The sequence below is a fragment of the Rhinolophus hipposideros genome, assembly GCF_964194185.1.
Source record: "Rhinolophus hipposideros genome assembly, chromosome: 5".
Classification (NCBI taxonomy): domain Eukaryota; kingdom Metazoa; phylum Chordata; class Mammalia; order Chiroptera; family Rhinolophidae; genus Rhinolophus; species Rhinolophus hipposideros.
This window is the reverse complement of record NC_138051.1, coordinates 77,172,425-77,191,385: the sequence shown is the minus strand read 5'-3', so window position 1 is coordinate 77,191,385 and position 18,961 is coordinate 77,172,425. Positions and strand designations below refer to the sequence as shown.

Genomic DNA, 18,961 nt, shown 5'->3' with positions numbered 1-18,961 from the left:
AAGAGAAAATTATTGATATCATTGGTATCACTCCTGAGTTACAGGCACTTTATGGCTTTGTTGTTGCTGTCAAACAATATCCCTGCTTGTGACAGCCCCCTGTTGGGAACTTCAGTGCAAATATGCATGAAGATGACTTTCATAAACAAAATGGGGGTTCAGCCTCATAAGCCTGGGGGCCCTCTACCAGCAGCCTCTCTCTTCAGATCGCACCGTTGGTTCCAGAAATAAAAGGGAGGGATTCTCTGAACAGAAGTCAATGCTATCACAAAGCCCATGTATTTATTTCCACCTGAAAGGCACAAAGCATCTCAGCCTTAGGCTCTCAAACTGGGGCCCACATTTAGAATTTAGTGTCAATTAATATTACTAATGAAATTTGTTTGATTTCAGATATCCTCAGAAAATCATTATTTATTCCCAGGGTATCATGGGCAGCAGGTTAGGGGCACTGAGGGCTCTGAAAAGGGCAGTTGGACCCATCATGCTGACAACCCCAGATTGGCAGTGAAGAAGAGAAGAACCAGATTTCAGCACTCCAAACATGTCCCCGTCATGGGATGACAGTATGGCTCTAAGGACAGCACTGTATCACAAAACTAGACTCATTTTGATGACATTTTTGCAAATGGTTCTGTTCCAAATTGTTAAAACAAACAGACACAAAGGTTGATGCTTCAAGGTGTGGGTAACACCTTATACAGATGTGTCCCAATCTGCTGCTTTAATAGCTCATTAAGAAAAGGATATTATTATGTTGGAGACCTGGGTAACCTTTGCTATACTTTGTCATCATTTATTTTATTTCTATGACCAATTATAGGATGATGTTATTCCATGGAGACTCTGCATGTACTTTTTGGGGAGGAAAACAACATGGTGTTGTTTTGTTGTTGGGAACTCCATGTGAGGTGGGCCCGTGTGTGTAGGTGCCCACCTTTGCAAGGCCAAGCAGAGACTTATCTGAACTGGTTTTATAGGACCTGGAGGGAATGTCCTATATAGAAAAACTGGAAGAATAAAATGTGTGCTGCTTGCGTGGAAAGGGAAAGTAAAAGGTGACAGGAGAACCACAAACAAAGGAGAATCTTTTCTCAATCTGTTCATGGAGACCAAAAATGGTTGGATGAGGCAGTTCACCTTGAATCCTATCAACTGAACCCTATATGGCTAAAAAAAATCAAAGGCATATCATCATCAGACTGTTTCCCCCAGAGGTCGTCCCACCAGATGGCCCTTGCAGACTGGGGTGGGGAGCCTCGAGCCCTGACCTAGGACACATTCCCAGAGAGGAGCAGGGTGGATGGGAAAAAGGTCCTAGAGCAGAAGTAATCCGGTCTGGGGTCTGCTCTGCGCAGAGCACCACACACAGCATCGGCTCCCAAATGGGACTGGCTTTTATTTCCAGAAGTGGTGGAGAAAGGGTCATCCCAGATGTACTTCTGAGAGCAATCTGGGTGAAACTGCAGGCAGGCGTGCCCCTCCCCTTCCTCTCACTGCTGCCTTCAGGCCACTGACCTGTGAACTCTGTTTGGGAGCCCTTCTTCTTCAAAAGGAGCGTCAATTGGTTATTCCATCCTCTCCTCATCCTCAGTACCCTCCTCTTCGGACGTCCAGGTCACATCTCCACCTTCCCCTAGGATAAGGACTCTAAGTCACTGAGTCCCAGGCTTTTCCTCCAATCGACCTCCTACTGTCATTCCGTGACCTCAACGTTCACTGGAATGACCCTTACCTCCTTCACTCTGACCTACTGGCTCCTCTCCAGTTCAGCTATTCCCATGGCCATACCCTGGATACCTCAAAATTATTCCACCTCTGAAATGCCCTTTCTGAACAGCACTTCCTGGAATTTCACCTTCCTCACTGCTCTTATTCCCAGGAAACCTGCTCCTAACCTGCCAGCTCTGGCCTCACACTGTTTTAGACCAGGTCTTAAGTCTACTAATCCTGCACCCTTCCTCCACCCTTGCTTGAATCCTCTGAAATACTGAATGCTCTCTTGTCCCTTTCCAACCCCCATATTCATTGAGTCCCCAGGGCTTTCATACTCTACCACAGCATCTTGTGACTCTGTGCCCTCCCTCCATCCTCACTGCTGGGCCCTGCCATGCTTTGAGCCATCACAGTGTCTCTCTTTGGTCTCCAGCCCTGACTTATTGTTCCTTCATGCCCACTCCAGTCCTCCATACTTGGCATGCTCCAGTCATGGTCTCCGCTCCCTAAATAGGTCAGACATTTTCATGCCACGTCTGTCCTCATTTCCTCGTAGCGAAAAAGCCCTTTACCTATTTTGGGTAAAATGCCCTTGCTATGTGCATTTTATTTGTACCTGTGCCCCTCTGCCTTGCGTGCCTTTGGGTGGCTCCACATCCACGTCTTCTACTAGAAGGTGTGATCTTTGAGGACAAGGAGCGCTTTTACACGGCTCTGTAAGCTCAGCAGCTAGCACCATACGTGCCACGTGGCTGATGGCAGTAAGCGTTTGTGGATTTAAATGTCCCGGCTGTGTCTTCCATCAGACCTTCCCTCTGGGTCATTTATCAATTCTGCCTCATTCTTATTTTCTTTGGGGGAGCACTCCTGCCAATCCCTCCTTCCTCTGTGAGGTCATTGCTGGGCGGTCATTCCTATTCTGCTGTAACATGAGGCTGGACTGTGGAGGGGGCGGGAGGGGGCAGCAGGGACGGGGGAATGGCACAGAACACTGTGTGAGTGAACTGGCAGAAGTTCTGTGGGCTTACCAGCTGGTACCTTGTGCGAGAGCCAAAGGAAAGTTTGTTTTTTCCTGCCCAAAGCTCAGAATCCTGAGTGCTGTCACGGGCCTTGGTGCTAAAGGCTTAGGAGTGACAAGCGTCAAGGTCACCTCTGCTTCTTGCCTGACCAGGGAGGGGCTTCGTGGATGTTGTTTGTATGTGTGTGTGGGGGGGTGTTGCCAGCCCTGGGCACGTCCAGACAGCTAATAACCTGCCTCTACAGCAAAGCGAGAGGAAGAGCCACTGATTCAATTTGTAATTTATCTTTTGGTTTGATCCCAATGTTTGCACTTTGTTTCTGACTTGATGTGTTCATCTGTAGGCTCAGTGAGTTCACTGAGTGTGAAGAGAAGCATTTCACTACTCAGTAGATTAGCTCATAATCACGTGTGCATGTGTGTGCATGTGTGCACATGTGTACATGTGTGCACATGTGTACATGGAGCGTCCTTAACCCCTAACGAGAAAACTTCCTTCCAGGTTGCTTTGTGAGTGTGGCAAGCAGAAAGCCAGCAAAGGGGGTTAGAGCTGGTTTAGGGAAATTCTGGATGCAGCCAGATGATAACGCACAGACCTTTGCCCTATCATGGTGAGGATGGAAGTGGGCATTTTGATTGGAGAAGAGGTAGGTAGGAGTTATGTGTCTTTTCTGGACTTCAATCAAACTCTCTTTCCATACAGTTGTCAGGCTGAAAGAAAACACGGGAAGCCTCTCGTCCAGTGGTTCCCATTGGACTATAAGAATCACCTAATATTACTTTTTTCCAGTTTTATAGCGATATAATTGACATGTAACATTGTATTAGTTTAAGATGTACCACATAGTGATTTGATATATGTATATATTGAGAAATGATGACCACAATGAGTTAACGTCCATCAGCTCACAGTTACAATTTCTTTTCTTATAATGAGAACTTTTAAGGTTTACCCTATTCGCAACTTTCAAATACACAATACAGTATTGTTAACTGTGGTCTTCATGTCGTGTATTATATCCCATGACTTATTTATCTTATAACTGGAAGTTGGTCGCTTTTGACCCCCTTCACCCATTTACTCACTCATCCCCACGCCCACCTCTGACCAATCTGTTCTGTTTCTATGAGTTTGGTATTTTCAGATTCCACATTTATGTGAGGCCATACAGGATATTTGTCTTTCTCCGTCTGACTTACTTCTCTTATCATTATGTCTTCAAGGTCTGTCCATGTCTCAAATGGCAGGATTTCCTTCTTTTTTTAATAGCTGAATAATATTCCATTGCATATATACACACCAGGGGTGCCAAAAATATATATACACGTGACTTGTATTCATTTTTTATCAGTGTATATTGCATATTACAATTTTAATACAGTTTTTTCCTTTCTTAAAATGTGCATACTTTTTTTTGGCACCCTCTGTATGTATCTCTATGTAAATCTATCTAGCATCTCACATTTTCTTTATCCATTCATCTATCAATGGACACTTAGGTTGTTTCCATGTCTTGGCTATTATAAGTACTGCTGCAATGAACATGGTGGTGCAGGTATTGCCTTGAAATCGTGAATTCATTTTCTTTGAATATATACCCTGAAACGGAATTGCTGGATCATATGACAGTTTTATTTTTAATTTTTTGAGGAACCTCCATACTGTTTTACATAGTATGCACCAATTTACTTTCCTACCAACGATGCACAAGGGTTCCCTTTTCGCCATATCTTCTCAGGCACTAGTTATCTCTTACCTTTTTGATAATAGCCATTTTAAGAAGTATGAGATCATATCTCATTGTGGTTTTAATTTGCATTTCCTGGTGATTAGTGATGTTGAACACCTTTTCATGTACTTGTTGGCCATTTGTATGTCTTCTTTGGAAAAATGTTCTGTTCCTTTGCCCATTTTTTAATTTGATTTTTGTTATTGAGTTTAGGAGTTCTGTATATATTTTGGGTATTAACCTCTTATCAGATATATAATTTGCAAATATATTCTTCAATTCCATAGGTTGCCTTTTCATTTTGTTGATTGTTTCCATTGCTGTGCAGGTAGGGTTACTTATTAAAATGGAGATTCCTGGGGTCCTTCTCAAACCTTCTGCTTTGGACTCTCTGGAGATGGAGCCTGGAACTCTTTATTTTTAACATTGGGCTGGGCTACCATGAGCTGCTTAAAGCCACACTGCTAATGATGGAAGATCCAAGACTAGAACCTGTATCTTTTGACTCCATCCAGGGCATTTCCTCTTGCAGCCCGAATGTCCCTATGGCTTAATGCTTTGGGAAACAAGGTTCATGTTGGGTGTAGGAGAATGTGTTGAGTGGGTCTCTTATTCTGCAGGCCACTAACCCACCTAATTTCATTCGTTCCCTACAAGGGGTCTCAAGGGTTTGAATTCCCAGAGTGGGCAGAGATAGCTGAAATCTACCACTTGCTCTGGGATGACCTGGCACCTACCAACCCTGTCTTTGACACTAGGCAGGATTTCAAAGTCCCTGTGGCTAACTACACCTGCTCTTTATGGGGACCAGCCATGTTCTCTTGGCAACTTAGAAAAACAGGCTTGGATTTCTTCCTGGTCTATAGCTCTCTCTCTCTCTCTCTCTCTCTCTCTCTCTCTCTCTCTCTCTCTCTCTCTCTCCCCCCTCCCTCCCATCCTTCCTCTCTCCCTCTCTCTCATGGCTTTACTAGAATATGATTCACATACCATACAATTCACTCACTTAAAGTGTACAAATCAATAATTTTTAGTATATGCACAGAGTTGTACAAACATCATCACAATCAATTTTAGAACATTTTCATCACTCCTAAAAGAAACCTCTCACCCATTAGCAGTAACTTTTCTCCCCCTATGCCTCAGCCATAGGCAATCACTAATCTACTTCCTGTCTCTATTGGTTGGCCTATTCTGGACATTCCATCTAAATATAATCATACAGTGTGTGGTTTCTTGTGACTGGCATCTTTCACTTAGCATGTTTTCAAGGCTTATCCATGTTGTACTATGTATCGGTCCTTCATTCCTTTTTATAGCCAAATGATATTCCATTGTTTGGATCTATCACATTTTGTTTATGCATTTATCAGTTGATAGACATCAGGGTTATTTCCATTTTGGGGTTATTATAAATAATGCTGCTATGAACATTAGTGTCCAAATTTTTGTATGGCCATATGTTTTTATTTTTCCTGGGTATATGCCTAGGAGTGGAATTGCCAAGTCATATGGTAACTCTATGCTTAAAATTTTGAGGAATTGCCAGACTATTTTCCAAAGTGGTTGTAATATTTTATATTCCCAACAGTAATGTATGAGTGCTCCAATTTCTCCACATCCTCACCAACACTTGTTATAATCTATCTCTTTGATTATAACCATTCTAGTGGGTGTGAGGTGTTATATCATCGTGGGTTTGATTTGCATTTCCTTGATGGCTAGTGATATTAGGCTTCTTTTCATGTGCTTGTTAACCATTTGTTCATCTTCTTTGGAGAACTGTCTATATGGATCCTTTGTCCATTTTTTATTGTGTTGTTTTATTATTGAGTTTCAAGAGTTCTATATGTATTTATGGATACAAGTACCTGTCAGTTATATGCTCCTCAAATATTTTCTCTCACTCTGGGAGTTGTCTTTTCAATTTCTTGATGGTGTCCTTTGAAGCAAAAAAGTTTTCAATTTTGATGAAGTCCAATTTTTTATTTTTAATTGTTGTTTGTATTTTAGGTATTATGTGTAAAAACCTATTGCCTAATCCAAGGTAATGAAGATTTATTTCTATAGTTTCTTCTAAGAATTTTACTGTATTAGTATCTTTGATCCATTTTGTGTTAATTTTTGTATATGATGTGAGGTAGGGGTCCAATTTCATTTAACTTCAATTTCATTTATAGTTGTTTCAACACCATTTGTTGAAAAGATGATTCAATCCCCCATTGAATGATTTTACCAGTCTTGTTAAAAATCAATTGATAAGGATTTATTTTTTCATTCTCAAGTCTATTCCAATGATTTATACGTTTATCCTCATACAAGTACCACACTGTCTTGATTACTGTAGCTTTATAGTAAATTTTGAAATCGGGCTAGTTCTACTCTCTTTGTCCACATTTCAGCACACACAGCAAAGGCTGGGCTGTGGAGTGTATGGAAGGGCCTGAGTGAAGGGCTGAGGACATATAAGGGGAGGTAGGGCTATGGGAAGCACAAGAGATCAGGATTCGGGTCACCTAGTCTTTAACCCTTGCCCTGCCACAGTTCTGTGTAACCTTACGTATATCACTTGATATTTCTGGGCCTCTGTTTCCTATTCTGTAGAATCAAGGCTCTGAGCTAGTTGATTCTTAAAGAAATTTTCAATTCAAATAGTCTGGAGGCATGGGGGACTCAATTTCCATAAGCAAAGTCTATCACAGGACCCCCTGATTTTATAGCAAAGCATGAATTTGTCTTCCACTCACTTGGGTCCTAGGTATGAGACAGGAAAAGTACAAGATGATTCTGCATTATCTTGCCATACCAGATAGCAATGAAACTATCAAAGACTGCCAAGGTTGTGTCTAAGACTCAGGAGCCAACTCGTAGAGGCTTTTAGTGCCCCCAAAGGGGACACTTTGGACATCAATAAGGATAATAAATGTGGTGGACTGAAATATACTAAATATATTTAAATTTATGAGTTTATAATAATACTTAAGAAACTCCAATTATTGGCAACGTCTGGATTTTGAGATCTCTAACTGAGAGGACCCCCAGGTTATCTCCTCCACTTGGCCTGGTTTTCATGGCTATACCACTCTAGCCTAGATCCCTCTGTCCCTGGGGTCTGTTCCAGCACTTTGCTTCCAGGTAGCTTTTATCGCTTCATTATTCTGTGTTAATCTATTTGGAGAAAGCATGGGAGAGCTCCAGACTTATTGGGAGCGGTCTATAAAGCACTACTTGCTAACTGAATAAATAATGCTTCACTCTGATATACACCACTGCCTCCCTCTGTTTCCCATTAAGTAGCTTCTGTAAGACAAATAATCGTACATTCTCTTCAGTGTGCAGGTGTTTTGATCATGTGCGTTCTCAAACTGGAGCTCATGGGTTTTGGGGGTTAAAAAGATTACTTTTTATGAAAGAAGTCGTGGCCAATGGGCCTGGGGGGGGGTGGTAGTGGGACCTGGACTCCAAATCCTGCTTTTCTACCTCCTCTCTGCCCGCCCCCCGACCCCAGGGCCTTAGTTTCTTTACATATAAAAACAAAATATTGAGGAAGGCACAACCGATATATGCAATAATGTACATTGTGCTAAGTAAAAGAAGCCAGATTCAAAAGGCCACATACTGTATGTGATTCCTTTTCTATGGCTTTTTGTAAAGGGCACATTTATCGTGTCAGAAAACAGATCAGTAGCTTCCCAGAATATGGGGATGGAAAGAAGGGATTAACCACAAAGGGGGCACTGGGAAACTTTTGGGGTGATAGAATTACTCTCTATCTTGATTTTTAGTATAAGTTGGTCAAAATTTATAACACTATATCTAAAAAGGATGAATTTTACTGTATGTAAATTATACCTCAATAAACAAACAAAATGTAAACACACACACACACACACACACACACACACACTCACTATTGGACCCGAAACCTCTAAGGTCCCTCTCAGTGCTAATATTCACTTACGCTTTACTGAGGGGATGGTCATGGGGCAGGGAGGAGATCTCCAGAGCCTCGTCTCATTCTTACATTTTCCTCCCCTGATTGTTCCTACTCCTCTCCAACTCAAAGCAGTCTGTCCGTGATGTAATGGGAAAAAGAGGAGAATAGGCTTCACTGGTTTGACTGGCCGTTTTAGGAACAAGGCCATTCCCTCCGTGAAGGTCCGTAAGTATCCGTGTGCGTGCCAGACATACTCAGAGGACAGGACTTGCCCAGCTCCTCATCCTATACCTGAAGTCTGAGTTATTGGTCTGAAGTGGAGTATTTTTGAACGAGAGCTCAGCATCCAAATCCCAGGGAAGCAGCCATGCAGGCCTGTCAGGAAACAGGAACCTAGCTGGAGATATCAGACTTCTGCTTCCATTTTTCACTCAGGTTCTGGAGGAGGAGCCCCCAGCCTTCTGCTCGGCTATTATTCACTGAGGCCTAAGGCAGGATTATAGATTGAGGCCATCCAATTGACACACAGTGAGGGAACCAGGCCCTAGCTGGGAAGAAGAAAGCGAGCGGCTTGTCACAGGAAGAGAGAGGCAGCTACCTGTACAGATAAACAAAACCCAGAGCTAACACTCAGGAGCTGGCCTGGGTGGGAAAAGCTTCCCAGTGGGGATTTGCAAACTTGTTCCACCTTCACCACCTCTCAGTGCCTCTCTCAGACGCAGCAACAGCTAATACCAGCACCTGTTTCATGAGCACTTACTTTGTGCCAGGCACAGGCTAGGCTCTCTGCATTAATTTGCAGCAACTGTAAGATCAAAAATTTTATCCCTGTTTTATAAAAGAGGAAACTAGTGCTCAGACTGAGGTGTGTGTCCTCAGCCTTTCCATCAGGAGTTGTTTTTGGTCCACTGAAATAAGCCAGACCTGGCAGGGTTAGCTCCAAAGCTTTGAGGAGACTCAACCCATGCTTTTAAGGGAGCAGAGCATAACAGAGAGCTCTGTTCCTGATGGAGCACATGTCAAGCTACCCCTCTTACCCTGAGCCTCTTTAAAACAAGCCAGACCCTGCACTGTCTCCTTGGCCAGGGAGGTCTGCCCCTTGGGTTACAGATCCTGTAACCGTCACTGCAGGGGCTGAAGAACTGGGCACAGGGAAAGGGGCCCAGTGCCAGCATCAGAAGTCCTAGCACGGGGAGCTGGGAGTTCATGTGGGTGCTTCTGCTCAGGAAGGCATGTTGAGGGAAAGCGTGATGCCAGAGCTCTGTGGCCCAGGCAGGGCATGCCTCTCAGAGGGCCTCCCGGATGCTTCCGTAAGCCTCAGAATTTGTAGGCTGCCACATCCCGGGAAAAGTCCTGGGATCAGAGACACCCCTCAGAGGCACCGACGTTCCCTTGCAGGCTGGCAACAGGGGAAAGGACAGCCTCATGTCCTTTAGGCCAGAAATGCCCAAACGTGTGTGGGCAGAGAGGAAGCAGTCAGGGCGGATCTCAGATAATCTCCGGTGGGCACAGCTCTGTTTTACAGCTGGCAGCTCCACAGTCCCCCGCCACCCTGGACCTGAAGCAGATCTCTGTTCTTGATGGTCAGCAGGATTGTGTTTGTACAGTGACAGCTTGCTAAACAAAGATTCTGGAAATAAGCCAGATGGCTCGGCTGGGTAGGAGGAATTCCAGGTTCCCTGGAGGTGGTGGCTATGATCAAGAAGGACAGAAAGCATGGTGCTTTTGTGGTGGAGCAGAACCTGACCAGGATATGCTAGTCCTGACCTTTCAGGGGGTGTTGCAGGTGTGACCTTGGTCTTGACCTTGTGGGGCAGGAAGTCCTGCTCTGGGAGTTGGCCCAGGGGTTGGGAGACAAGTAGGTTTCCAAACAAATGGGACTGAAGACCCATTCCGATGCCTCTGAGATCGTTTCTACTTTCTGGAGCAAAATTTCTGCCACTGAAGCAAGCTGCTAGGTGCCAGCCTCATCATTTAATAGAACTGCAGTACCGTGATTCCTTTTTACCTCGTTCTCTTCCTCCTCTTGTCAGCCTGACTTTCCGCTGCTTTAGCATTAGTGGGAGATGAGACTGTCTTGTGTGTCACTCAGGAAACCAAGACTCCCCATAAGGAGCACCGTATGTGTGCAGCAGACTTCGATCTTGGGACTTTATTTAAGAGCGGCTAAACGGTCTCTGGCCGCTGCTGGTGTTAGTCAGGCCACTGAGTTTTGTGGTTGAACGCAGACAATGGGAGACAGAGACCACCCAGCCCAGGAGACTGTGGCAGAGTCCGAGGCTTCACCCTTCTGGTGATACCACTGTCCCAACCTACCTGGATGAGTCCCACACCCCAGAGATCTGGCTTTCCTGAGCTGTTCAGCATCCTGCCTGGGAGTGAGGAGGAAACAGGCTGCACGTGTGTTTAACCGAGCAGGCTGAGGAGTGAGGGTGGTAGATTTTCAGGTACATTTTGCCCAACAAACCCCCAAACCATGGAGCCACACAAAGTTAGCAGGATAATAGTGGATTCAAGTCTTTTATTTTTAGACTGTACCAGCATGTTTGGTTCTGGGGTCCAATCCCCAAATTCCAGAAAAATAAACTAATGAGAACCACATGCACTATGAGAAGGCCATTCCGACGTGTCCATGATCATGCGGTGAGTGGGCATAGAATACAGACCAGGAGCCCTGGGCATGGAGCAGGGCCGCCCTCCCCGGACAGCTGACAGCAGCTAGCTCTGAGCCCTCATTGGGGTTTGGGAGAGGGCTGAGGCTGGGTCATTTGGACCCTGTCCCTTTATGGTACTGGGCCGCTTATTGCTACATTTGCTACTTTGCTACTTTATGGCCCCTAGGTTGTGCCCAGGGAATGCCTATCACTGGGTGGTACTAATGAGTAGGCTGCTGGCGTCAGCTGTTGCCATGGTTACATGAGCACAGGCCTCTCTTCAGAGGGTCCCATGGTGAGTTATCAGGGATTCATTTTGCCACTGCTGGACTGTGCCACACATGGTCCTCGCTACATATCCAACTCGGCTAGTCCCATTGGAGGCTTGTGGCACATTATTGGCTCCCACCCCTAAGGCTTTCCAGCTCTTGGACCTTGCTGGAATACCTCCCTCCAATACATTTTGTAAGATCCAAACACCAACAGCCTTCAATCCTTTCTAACTTCTGGAAAGGCTTCCTAGTGGTAGCTTTTGACGTCCATGCATTTGGAGCACAATGGGAAGGGTGCATTTAGGAAAAAACATCAACTTCCACAACCAGCCAAAGGGCTAGACAGGTGGCAGTCTCCTGGTTCAGTGTCCTGTCAGTGAGGTAGTTTGCATACACCAGCAATCCTGCCAAGGGAAAAGCCCCTGGAGCATGTCCCCAAGCGTTCACTGGTCCAAGAAGCAACTCAGAGTTGTGAGAGTTCCCTCCTGGGTGCTGGCCTGTATCTGACACCGCGGCAGTGGTGGGCCTATAGCAGGGCCAGCTGACTGCACTGGTGGGCTGGGCCGTGCTGTGTTCCCTGGGTACAGCAACATCTTCCCCAGAGATCAAAGCATCACTTTCTGGAAGGGTAGGAGCCCTCTGCCCAACCCAGAGAGTTCCTGCTACGTAGGCCAGGCCCTCTGGCTGCTGCTGGGCATTTATGTGTGCTAACCTATACATTTTTACTCTTCCCATGTAGACAAAGGCTATTTCAGTCAGATGGCCAACGTTTGGTGGCTGTGTGTCTGTCCTGATGGGTGGGCGGTCACTTCTCAGGCTGTTCTGATGTCTTGGTTGTGGGTCTGCCGACATGATATTTACGCTGTGAACCCTCATTGGAAAGGGTTTTGGGCCCAGAGATGATGCCCAGTCAGGGGAGCTAAGGAAGCTTCCAGAAGCAGGGGAACTTGCCTTGGTACAGAACTGCCTTCAAAAGTCTAATCTGGTCTGAATTTTTTGCTGTGTAGACCAAGCCAATGACAAGATTTTCCAAGTGTCCTTTCATTCTAAGATCTGCACAGTAGACTGACCTTGGACAGGCCATGTTGGGCAGAGCAACCCTGCTGTTGGGCATGATTTACTGGGGATCACGGCGTGGTGGTCACAAGACTGAGCGAGCCTGGTTGGTAGGTGGGATGAGGGGGTTATTGCTCTGGGTTTAAATCCATCTGAAGCACCCTTACCTCTATGGAGCCTGCTGGCCAGCCCTCTCCTCTGGATGTCCCCAGAGGTGTTCGGAAGCCTTTAGCCTATTCCATCTCAAGGCAACAGTCTACCTGGCTCTGGGCAGGTCCTCTGGGGATGTCTGGGGTGGACCAAGTCTCAGGCAAGCATCAGTCTGGATCAGTCGCCAGGGGCACTGGGGAAGTCCAGCCTGCCCTGTCTGCAGCCATGGGGCAGAGCAGGGAGCAGCCAGTCCCTCGCCCTGATAACTGAAGGCAGAGGTACCTGCTCATCTGGAGCTGCCTTTGTCCACATACTCTGTGCTTGGTGTCAGTGCAGCCTGGGACGGAGGAGCTTCCCTTGGGCAATGTTGGGTGCAGAGGAACTTGAATTGCAATTTGGTTCTGAAACAGAGGTCTGTGTGAAAAGCAAGGGGATTCAAAAAAGGGTGGAAGGAGGAGAGGTCAGGTCAAAAGACCCCATAACATGGGATAGGGCTTCATTTCAGGCATTGTCTTCTATCTGCCAAGTGCCAGGCTCTGCGCTGAGGTCCTGTGGAATGCCTGATGAGAATCTGGGTCTATAGTGCCACCTCTGGAGACATTCTGAGGACTCAACATATGTCATCTAATTTCTACCGAAGAGAGAGCAACTGAGGCATGGTGGTCAAGAACCCATGCGGGTACAGTCCTAACCAAGACTCCTAATGCCCACAGTGGCCCCGCTGTGATGGAAGCCTGGTGCCCTGGGGACAGGGCCTGGTGGAATCAGGCATATGACAAGGCATAGGGGTGGGGGCTGGAAAGGTGGTCATGGGAGCACCCAGGAGATAGGGTCTGCAAAAGCTTATGTGCCTTTGGTCACCAGTGGTCAATTTGCCTACAGGAGTAAAGAAATACCAGTGATCGCTTTTTTTGCTTCTGTGCTTGCTGTTTATACACTCCAAACAGAGATTGTTCACCTATGGCCAAAAATAGATCAAAGGAAGATAGTCATAGCAGGTGGGGAAGTGAGTGTCTAAATTCAAAAACATGTTGCTTAATACCGCTCTGTCTGAGGGCCCATGGGAGTCACGTGATAATGACAACGCTGAGAGTAAGAGCTACTATTTACTAAGTACCTACTATGCACCAGGCACCTGACTCAGTGCTTTACATACATTACCTCACAGCCAAATTGGCAGATGAGCATTTTGACACACACATGAAGGGAATACAAGTGGGTCTTTTGCAGGTGTTTGCGGTGTTGCTTTCTGTCTTTTCCCCTTGATGACAGACACTGTTTAGTGGGTTGCCTTTCCTGGGCTGTCAGAGAACCATTTGGCCCTGGCCTGGTCCTTCTGTAGCAGATTCCCCTCCAGCTGCACAAAGCACTGAGACCAGGCCCAGCAGGAGCCCCACCAGGCCCCCTCAGGATGTCACAATGTGGGGGCTGCCAGCCATGTGACCCAGCAACTCCCTCCCAGCTGAAAACCCTCCCAGCTTCCACCTGGGGCTGCTGGAGGGGAGGATCCCAATGGCCCCTGCATTCATGGCCATGTTTATTTTGAGTAAAACGTGAGGGAACAAACCAAGGAAAATGGGCAAAAACAGAATAAATTACAAAATCATAAATTTTTAAAGAGATGGTCAGAATCTGCATTACTGTTAAACCACAAGCTCTTTCATCTACACTGGTGCTTCCTCTGGCGTTGGACCCTTGAGGCACTTGACAGGACCAGAGGGCAGCCACCACGCCTACGAGACCTCTTCAGAAGTTGGCCTCTGAGGGGGTTGAAAGAACGTAAGGTGCAGCCATCCCCGAGGTTGCTCAGTGCTGGCAAGTGATTGGGTCGTGTTGTGTGAGGATGGGTGGCCACAGAGATGGGGGAGGCAGGAGGCGGTGGGCACACAGGGGCTATAACTATGGTGGGTGCTGTGGGTGCACCAGCAAGACAGCAGGGAGATGGGGTGTAACACTGGATGTGCTCGGGGCCAGCTGGTCCTCTTTGTGTTTGCTGGACAGCAGGATCCCCCAGACAGCGGGAGGAGTGATGATAGTAAGAATATAATCTCAAGTGATAGTCACAACACCCCACAAGATGTTCGCCCCTGAACGAGTTAGGGATAAGGACCTCTTAGAGAATGGGGTGTCGGCACACAACTGTACAAGGAAGAGAGGGTTGTAAACAGGGGCCTCTACCGGGCCGACCCCAGGCTCTGTGTACTCTTTCTTTCAGGTCTCCCCTTTCACCCACCGAGTCTCCCCACCATTGCCCTTAATTGCCCTCACTCTTTCTCTTTCACAGTGACCAAATCTCCCCGTAAGGAAACTCTGTCGGAGGATGTGGAGCGCCGCCTCCTGCCCACGTGGTCCTTGGGGTCAGGCCCTGCGGTGGGGACCGTCAAGAGGACTGCATCAGGCCCGTGAGGCGCTTGCCCGCCAGCGACTTTCCCTGCAGAGACAGGCAACAGAGAAGCACACACAGGCGTGCACACACACACACACACACACAGAGGGACAGAGACAGAGAGCCAGACAGGTGAGTTAATTGTTGTACGAGCCACGGAGTCCAAACGACTTAGCGAACTGACCCCTTTGATCTTCGGGTTTGGGAGACTTAACTGCAGACAGCTGGAAAAACCAGGTGTCTGGGGCAGGTTAGGGAGGCAGGAGGTGTTGCTGATACTTCTTTTGGGGTGTGGACATTTTACTTACCCTCAGCCAGGCATTTCAAATCTTAGGTAGAGTGTCTCTTAATGCCTGTGGGCTGTCCCTGAACTGGATTTTATTCAAGCGAGAAAGGAAAAGGTGGATTGGGGAGTAGTAAGATCAGGGAGGCTGGGTTGACCCAAACAGATGCTGACTAAGGATCTGGATGATTAGAAACTAATGAATTAACTGGTCATCTTAAGAATGCAGAAGACCTAGGAATGCTGTTTGAGATGCAGGCGAGACACAAGCTTTGAGTCTTCTTGATGACCCAGTTCTGGGACTGTGGCTTGGAGCCCGGGCTTGTGAACAGGTGCCACTGCAGGACCCCGGCAGTGTGATCCTGCGTCTCCTACGATCTTGGCTCCCCCTCCGCAGGTCCCAGGGCTTCCATGTCAGGAATTCTACATGCCTGTCGCCTACAACCTCTGTAGCAGTTCTTGAAAACTAAGAACAGGAATTGGGCTGTGAGGCCTGCTGCATGAGGCACAGAGGGCCTGAGAGAGGCCAACCGTTCACATGCCCAGGAGGAGGTGACATGGGCACCAAGGGGAGAGACGAGGAAGATGAGCGAGGCTCAGTCACTCTGCTTAGTTCCCCTGATGGGGGTCTGTGCCCATTTCCTGTTCCTCTGTTCAGAAATCCATAGCATTGGACAGGGGTCCAGAAGAGGGGGCGGCTGGACCCAAGCAGATTGATCACTGTGGGTCTGAGAAAACACTCAAAACTCATCCTGTTATTGACAGGGGGTCCGTGACACCATTGCCATCTGCGAAGGGCAGCACATGCTCGCTCGTCAGCACGGGCCGCCGTGTTTGGTAGCGGGAGATTGCAAGGGCCAGGAGTTCCTCATGGTCATTTCCAAGTGGGGTGTGAGGGCTCATCTTGTTTACTGGGCTTGGCTGCATGTAAGCTGGATGTAATTAAAAAAATTGATCAGGCTCGTGAAGCCTGGTGGGGTACTCAATAAACCTGCTGATTGATGAATTGATGGATAATGGGCATATTTAACAAACGAACAACATGGGCTGTGAGTTTGCTGGATGCAGGACAATGTGTCATCTGGCTTAGCGCTCCATGGAGTGACATGCCAGCTTAACTGAGAATTCTGATGGCATAGATGGGAGTTTGTCCGAAAGTGGAATTGCTCTCGGGAGCTATTGAAAAGTCTGCACCTATCTCCCCTTGCTTTTTTTACCCCTTTCTTTCACAATCATTTTCTTCCACTCATTTTCATTAGTGAGATAAACTTTTCATTTTTTTCTCTCCATCCTTAAATGCACACACACACACACACACACGCATGCATGCACACACACAAAATCTCCCCATCACCAACCTTATCTGAATCTTCAAATACACTGAACTTAGCCTGCAGCAGGGTACGTTTATACTAGGCTAAGGATTTTTTAATCAGATTTTTTTTTTTTTTTAATCCTAGAAGGTTACAGTGCCAGTCTTTGCAAATCACTAAATGCAGGATGGCTACTCCTCTGTGTAGAGTGGATAAGGTACAACAATAGCTTGTAGCCAGCAGAGGCTGACCTTCAAGGACTCCCACCAGCCCTGGATTCTAAGGCACACACATCTGTGAGCTCCTTGACTGCCCTTTCTTAGATGGAGCTTGAGGCATTTGTCATTCAGTTGGTTCACCTGGGATGGTGCCTTCTCGTAGCAGGCCTGAAGGCAGGAAGCGTGTGTGTGTGTGCGCGCCCGCGCACAAACCTCTTCCACCTCCTTCACCCGTGTCCATCCCTGCTCAGACAAAAGGCACCAAGGATTTTGCTTTCCTCTTGGTGCTCCTTATTACTGCGGTAAACACATACCACCCCCCACCCCTCTCCACCAGGGCCACAAATTATACATTGTGTCCCCACATATATATGTTTCAGGTTTGCCATACACAGCATTTGGTGCTCTGATTTAGCTGGTGGATGTGGAAAAAAAATCACTAAAGCTTCTGTATAACAGCCCATTGCCAGTGTGTATGTTAAAAACCCAGAGACAAAGAAGATGAGGTTTACCAGGCATCCGAACCCTCATTACGCCTTCTTCCTCATTAGTGAGATCATTTTGGCTGGAGAGGGGGCTGTGGGTTGAGGGAGGTTGAAGAGTCTATTTCTGGAGGACAGTGTGACTATTTGTTTTAGCTGAATTTGACCCTGAGGCCCCCCATCCTCTATACCTCGCAGTTCTACAGAGTGGGCTGGGCTGAGCTTGGAGGCACTAATTAATCTCTTCCTGCCTAAATCCTGGAGCTCAGCCTCACAGCTCTGACTCCAAGGACCTGTGGCCAACCCATCAATCCTGCTCTTCCCCTTCCCCCAGCTGCTTCAATTTCTCCGGACTTGGGAGGGTGGGGGTGGGGGTGCAGCTGACCAGCCTAGAGAACATGCCTTGAGATTGTTCCCAGCCTCTCAGCAATCCATGTGGTGCTCCTTGCATTTTTGTCTCCCTCTCTCTGCTCCTGCGCTCACCTCACGCATTTACCAAATGCCAATTCTGCTGCTAAAGGAGGTCATACGGGTTCAGGTGGGCTGGAGCAGCAGGGGGGCGGGCAGTGGCAGGGGTAACTCAGCTCAGCTGCAATCTGTCTTCTATGCAGTGACCTCCTGGGTGAGGCCGGATGGTAGTTACTCATGCAGGATGCAGGCAGGGCTAGATGCCTGGCTTCAGGCTTTGGGGAAGAAAATTCTGCAATCACACTGGCTCAGCAGCTGCCTCCCTTCTGAAGAGCGGTGGTTCCTGTCGTTTTCAGGGATCAAAGTGAAATCTGACAGCAGAGGCTACCTGTGTTCAGAGTGAGCTGCCCCAAGGTCTACGCTACTATGGGCTTGCTGGGAGCTCCTGAGCTACCTACTCGTCCAGAGAGAGGAGAGCAACCGCCAGAACCTTTGGGGCACTTCCCCCTCCTCCTTACTCCCATCCCTGCCTCCAGTTTGGAGGATTCTGTGGGAAACACATAGTAAGGGGAGGGGTCATTCCGCTTCTGTCTGCCATCTTGCATAGTTTCAGGGGGAGCTGTTTTTTCAGGGTGTGAGTGAGTGGTGTTCCTCAGGGCTGGTCAGTTGGGAACGCCAGGCAACTGCAGCAGCCAGCTCAGCCTGAAGCCTTGACGTAGCTGAGCAAAGCAGCTGAAGGTGGGTGAAAATGCTATTAGCAGGCAGCTTTAGTCCAAGTGAAAAAATATACAGTGATTAAGAACTGAGCTGCCGAAGGTACATTCCAGAGACACCAAAGCTTTGTATACAGACAAAGCACTTTTCACCTTTGAGACATTTGGCAAAGTGTAATCCAGTGGAATTTGGGATCCTTCAGTTGCATGGACCACGGGCTCAGTGCTGGCCTCACAAACACCCACACGTTCAAGTCCCACCCTCTACCCTAGCTAATCATTTCAGCTCTGTGGCCATCTTGACGGCTAGAAGCTGGCTAGAGGGTGGTCACGGACTCCTTTGTTTCTAAAAGGAACGGCGCAAAAGGAATAGCTCCCTTTTGTGAGCTGCTTTAAGGAAAAGGAGCATGCTGCTTGACGTGCTGTGCCTCTGTGCATTGCACCTGCAGGTATCAATCCACACACATGCATGATCCGGTTACCAAGACCTGTCGCCACTTACCTGGGAGACTGATGCTAAACTCTTTGGGCTCAGAAAGTAGCCCTGGGGTCAGATGGCATGTTGGGGGCAGTGGAGCCGAGCACCAGGGCCTCAGGCAGGACTCTTTTCAATGCTAAGGGGGTAAAG

General features: G+C 47.4%; 1 protein-coding gene across 6 annotated transcripts in view; it reads right to left on the bottom strand.

Moving 5' to 3' along the window:
* Positions 1-10,900: 10,900 nt before the first annotated feature.
* The window catches only part of RGS6 (regulator of G protein signaling 6), a 464,887-nt gene continuing 456,826 nt past the window's right edge, over positions 10,901-18,961 (bottom strand). For 3 of the 6 annotated variants that reach the window (XM_081050404.1, XM_081050405.1, XM_081050403.1), the window contains one exon: positions 13,450-14,961. In XM_081050404.1, coding sequence (XP_080906530.1) covers positions 14,795-14,961 — 167 coding nt within the window. In that variant the 3' untranslated portion in view covers positions 13,450-14,794. Of the gene's footprint in view, positions 14,962-18,961 lie in introns of all 6 variants that reach the window. The other 3 variants (XM_081050402.1, XM_081050407.1, XM_081050408.1) reach the window with 2 other exon arrangements.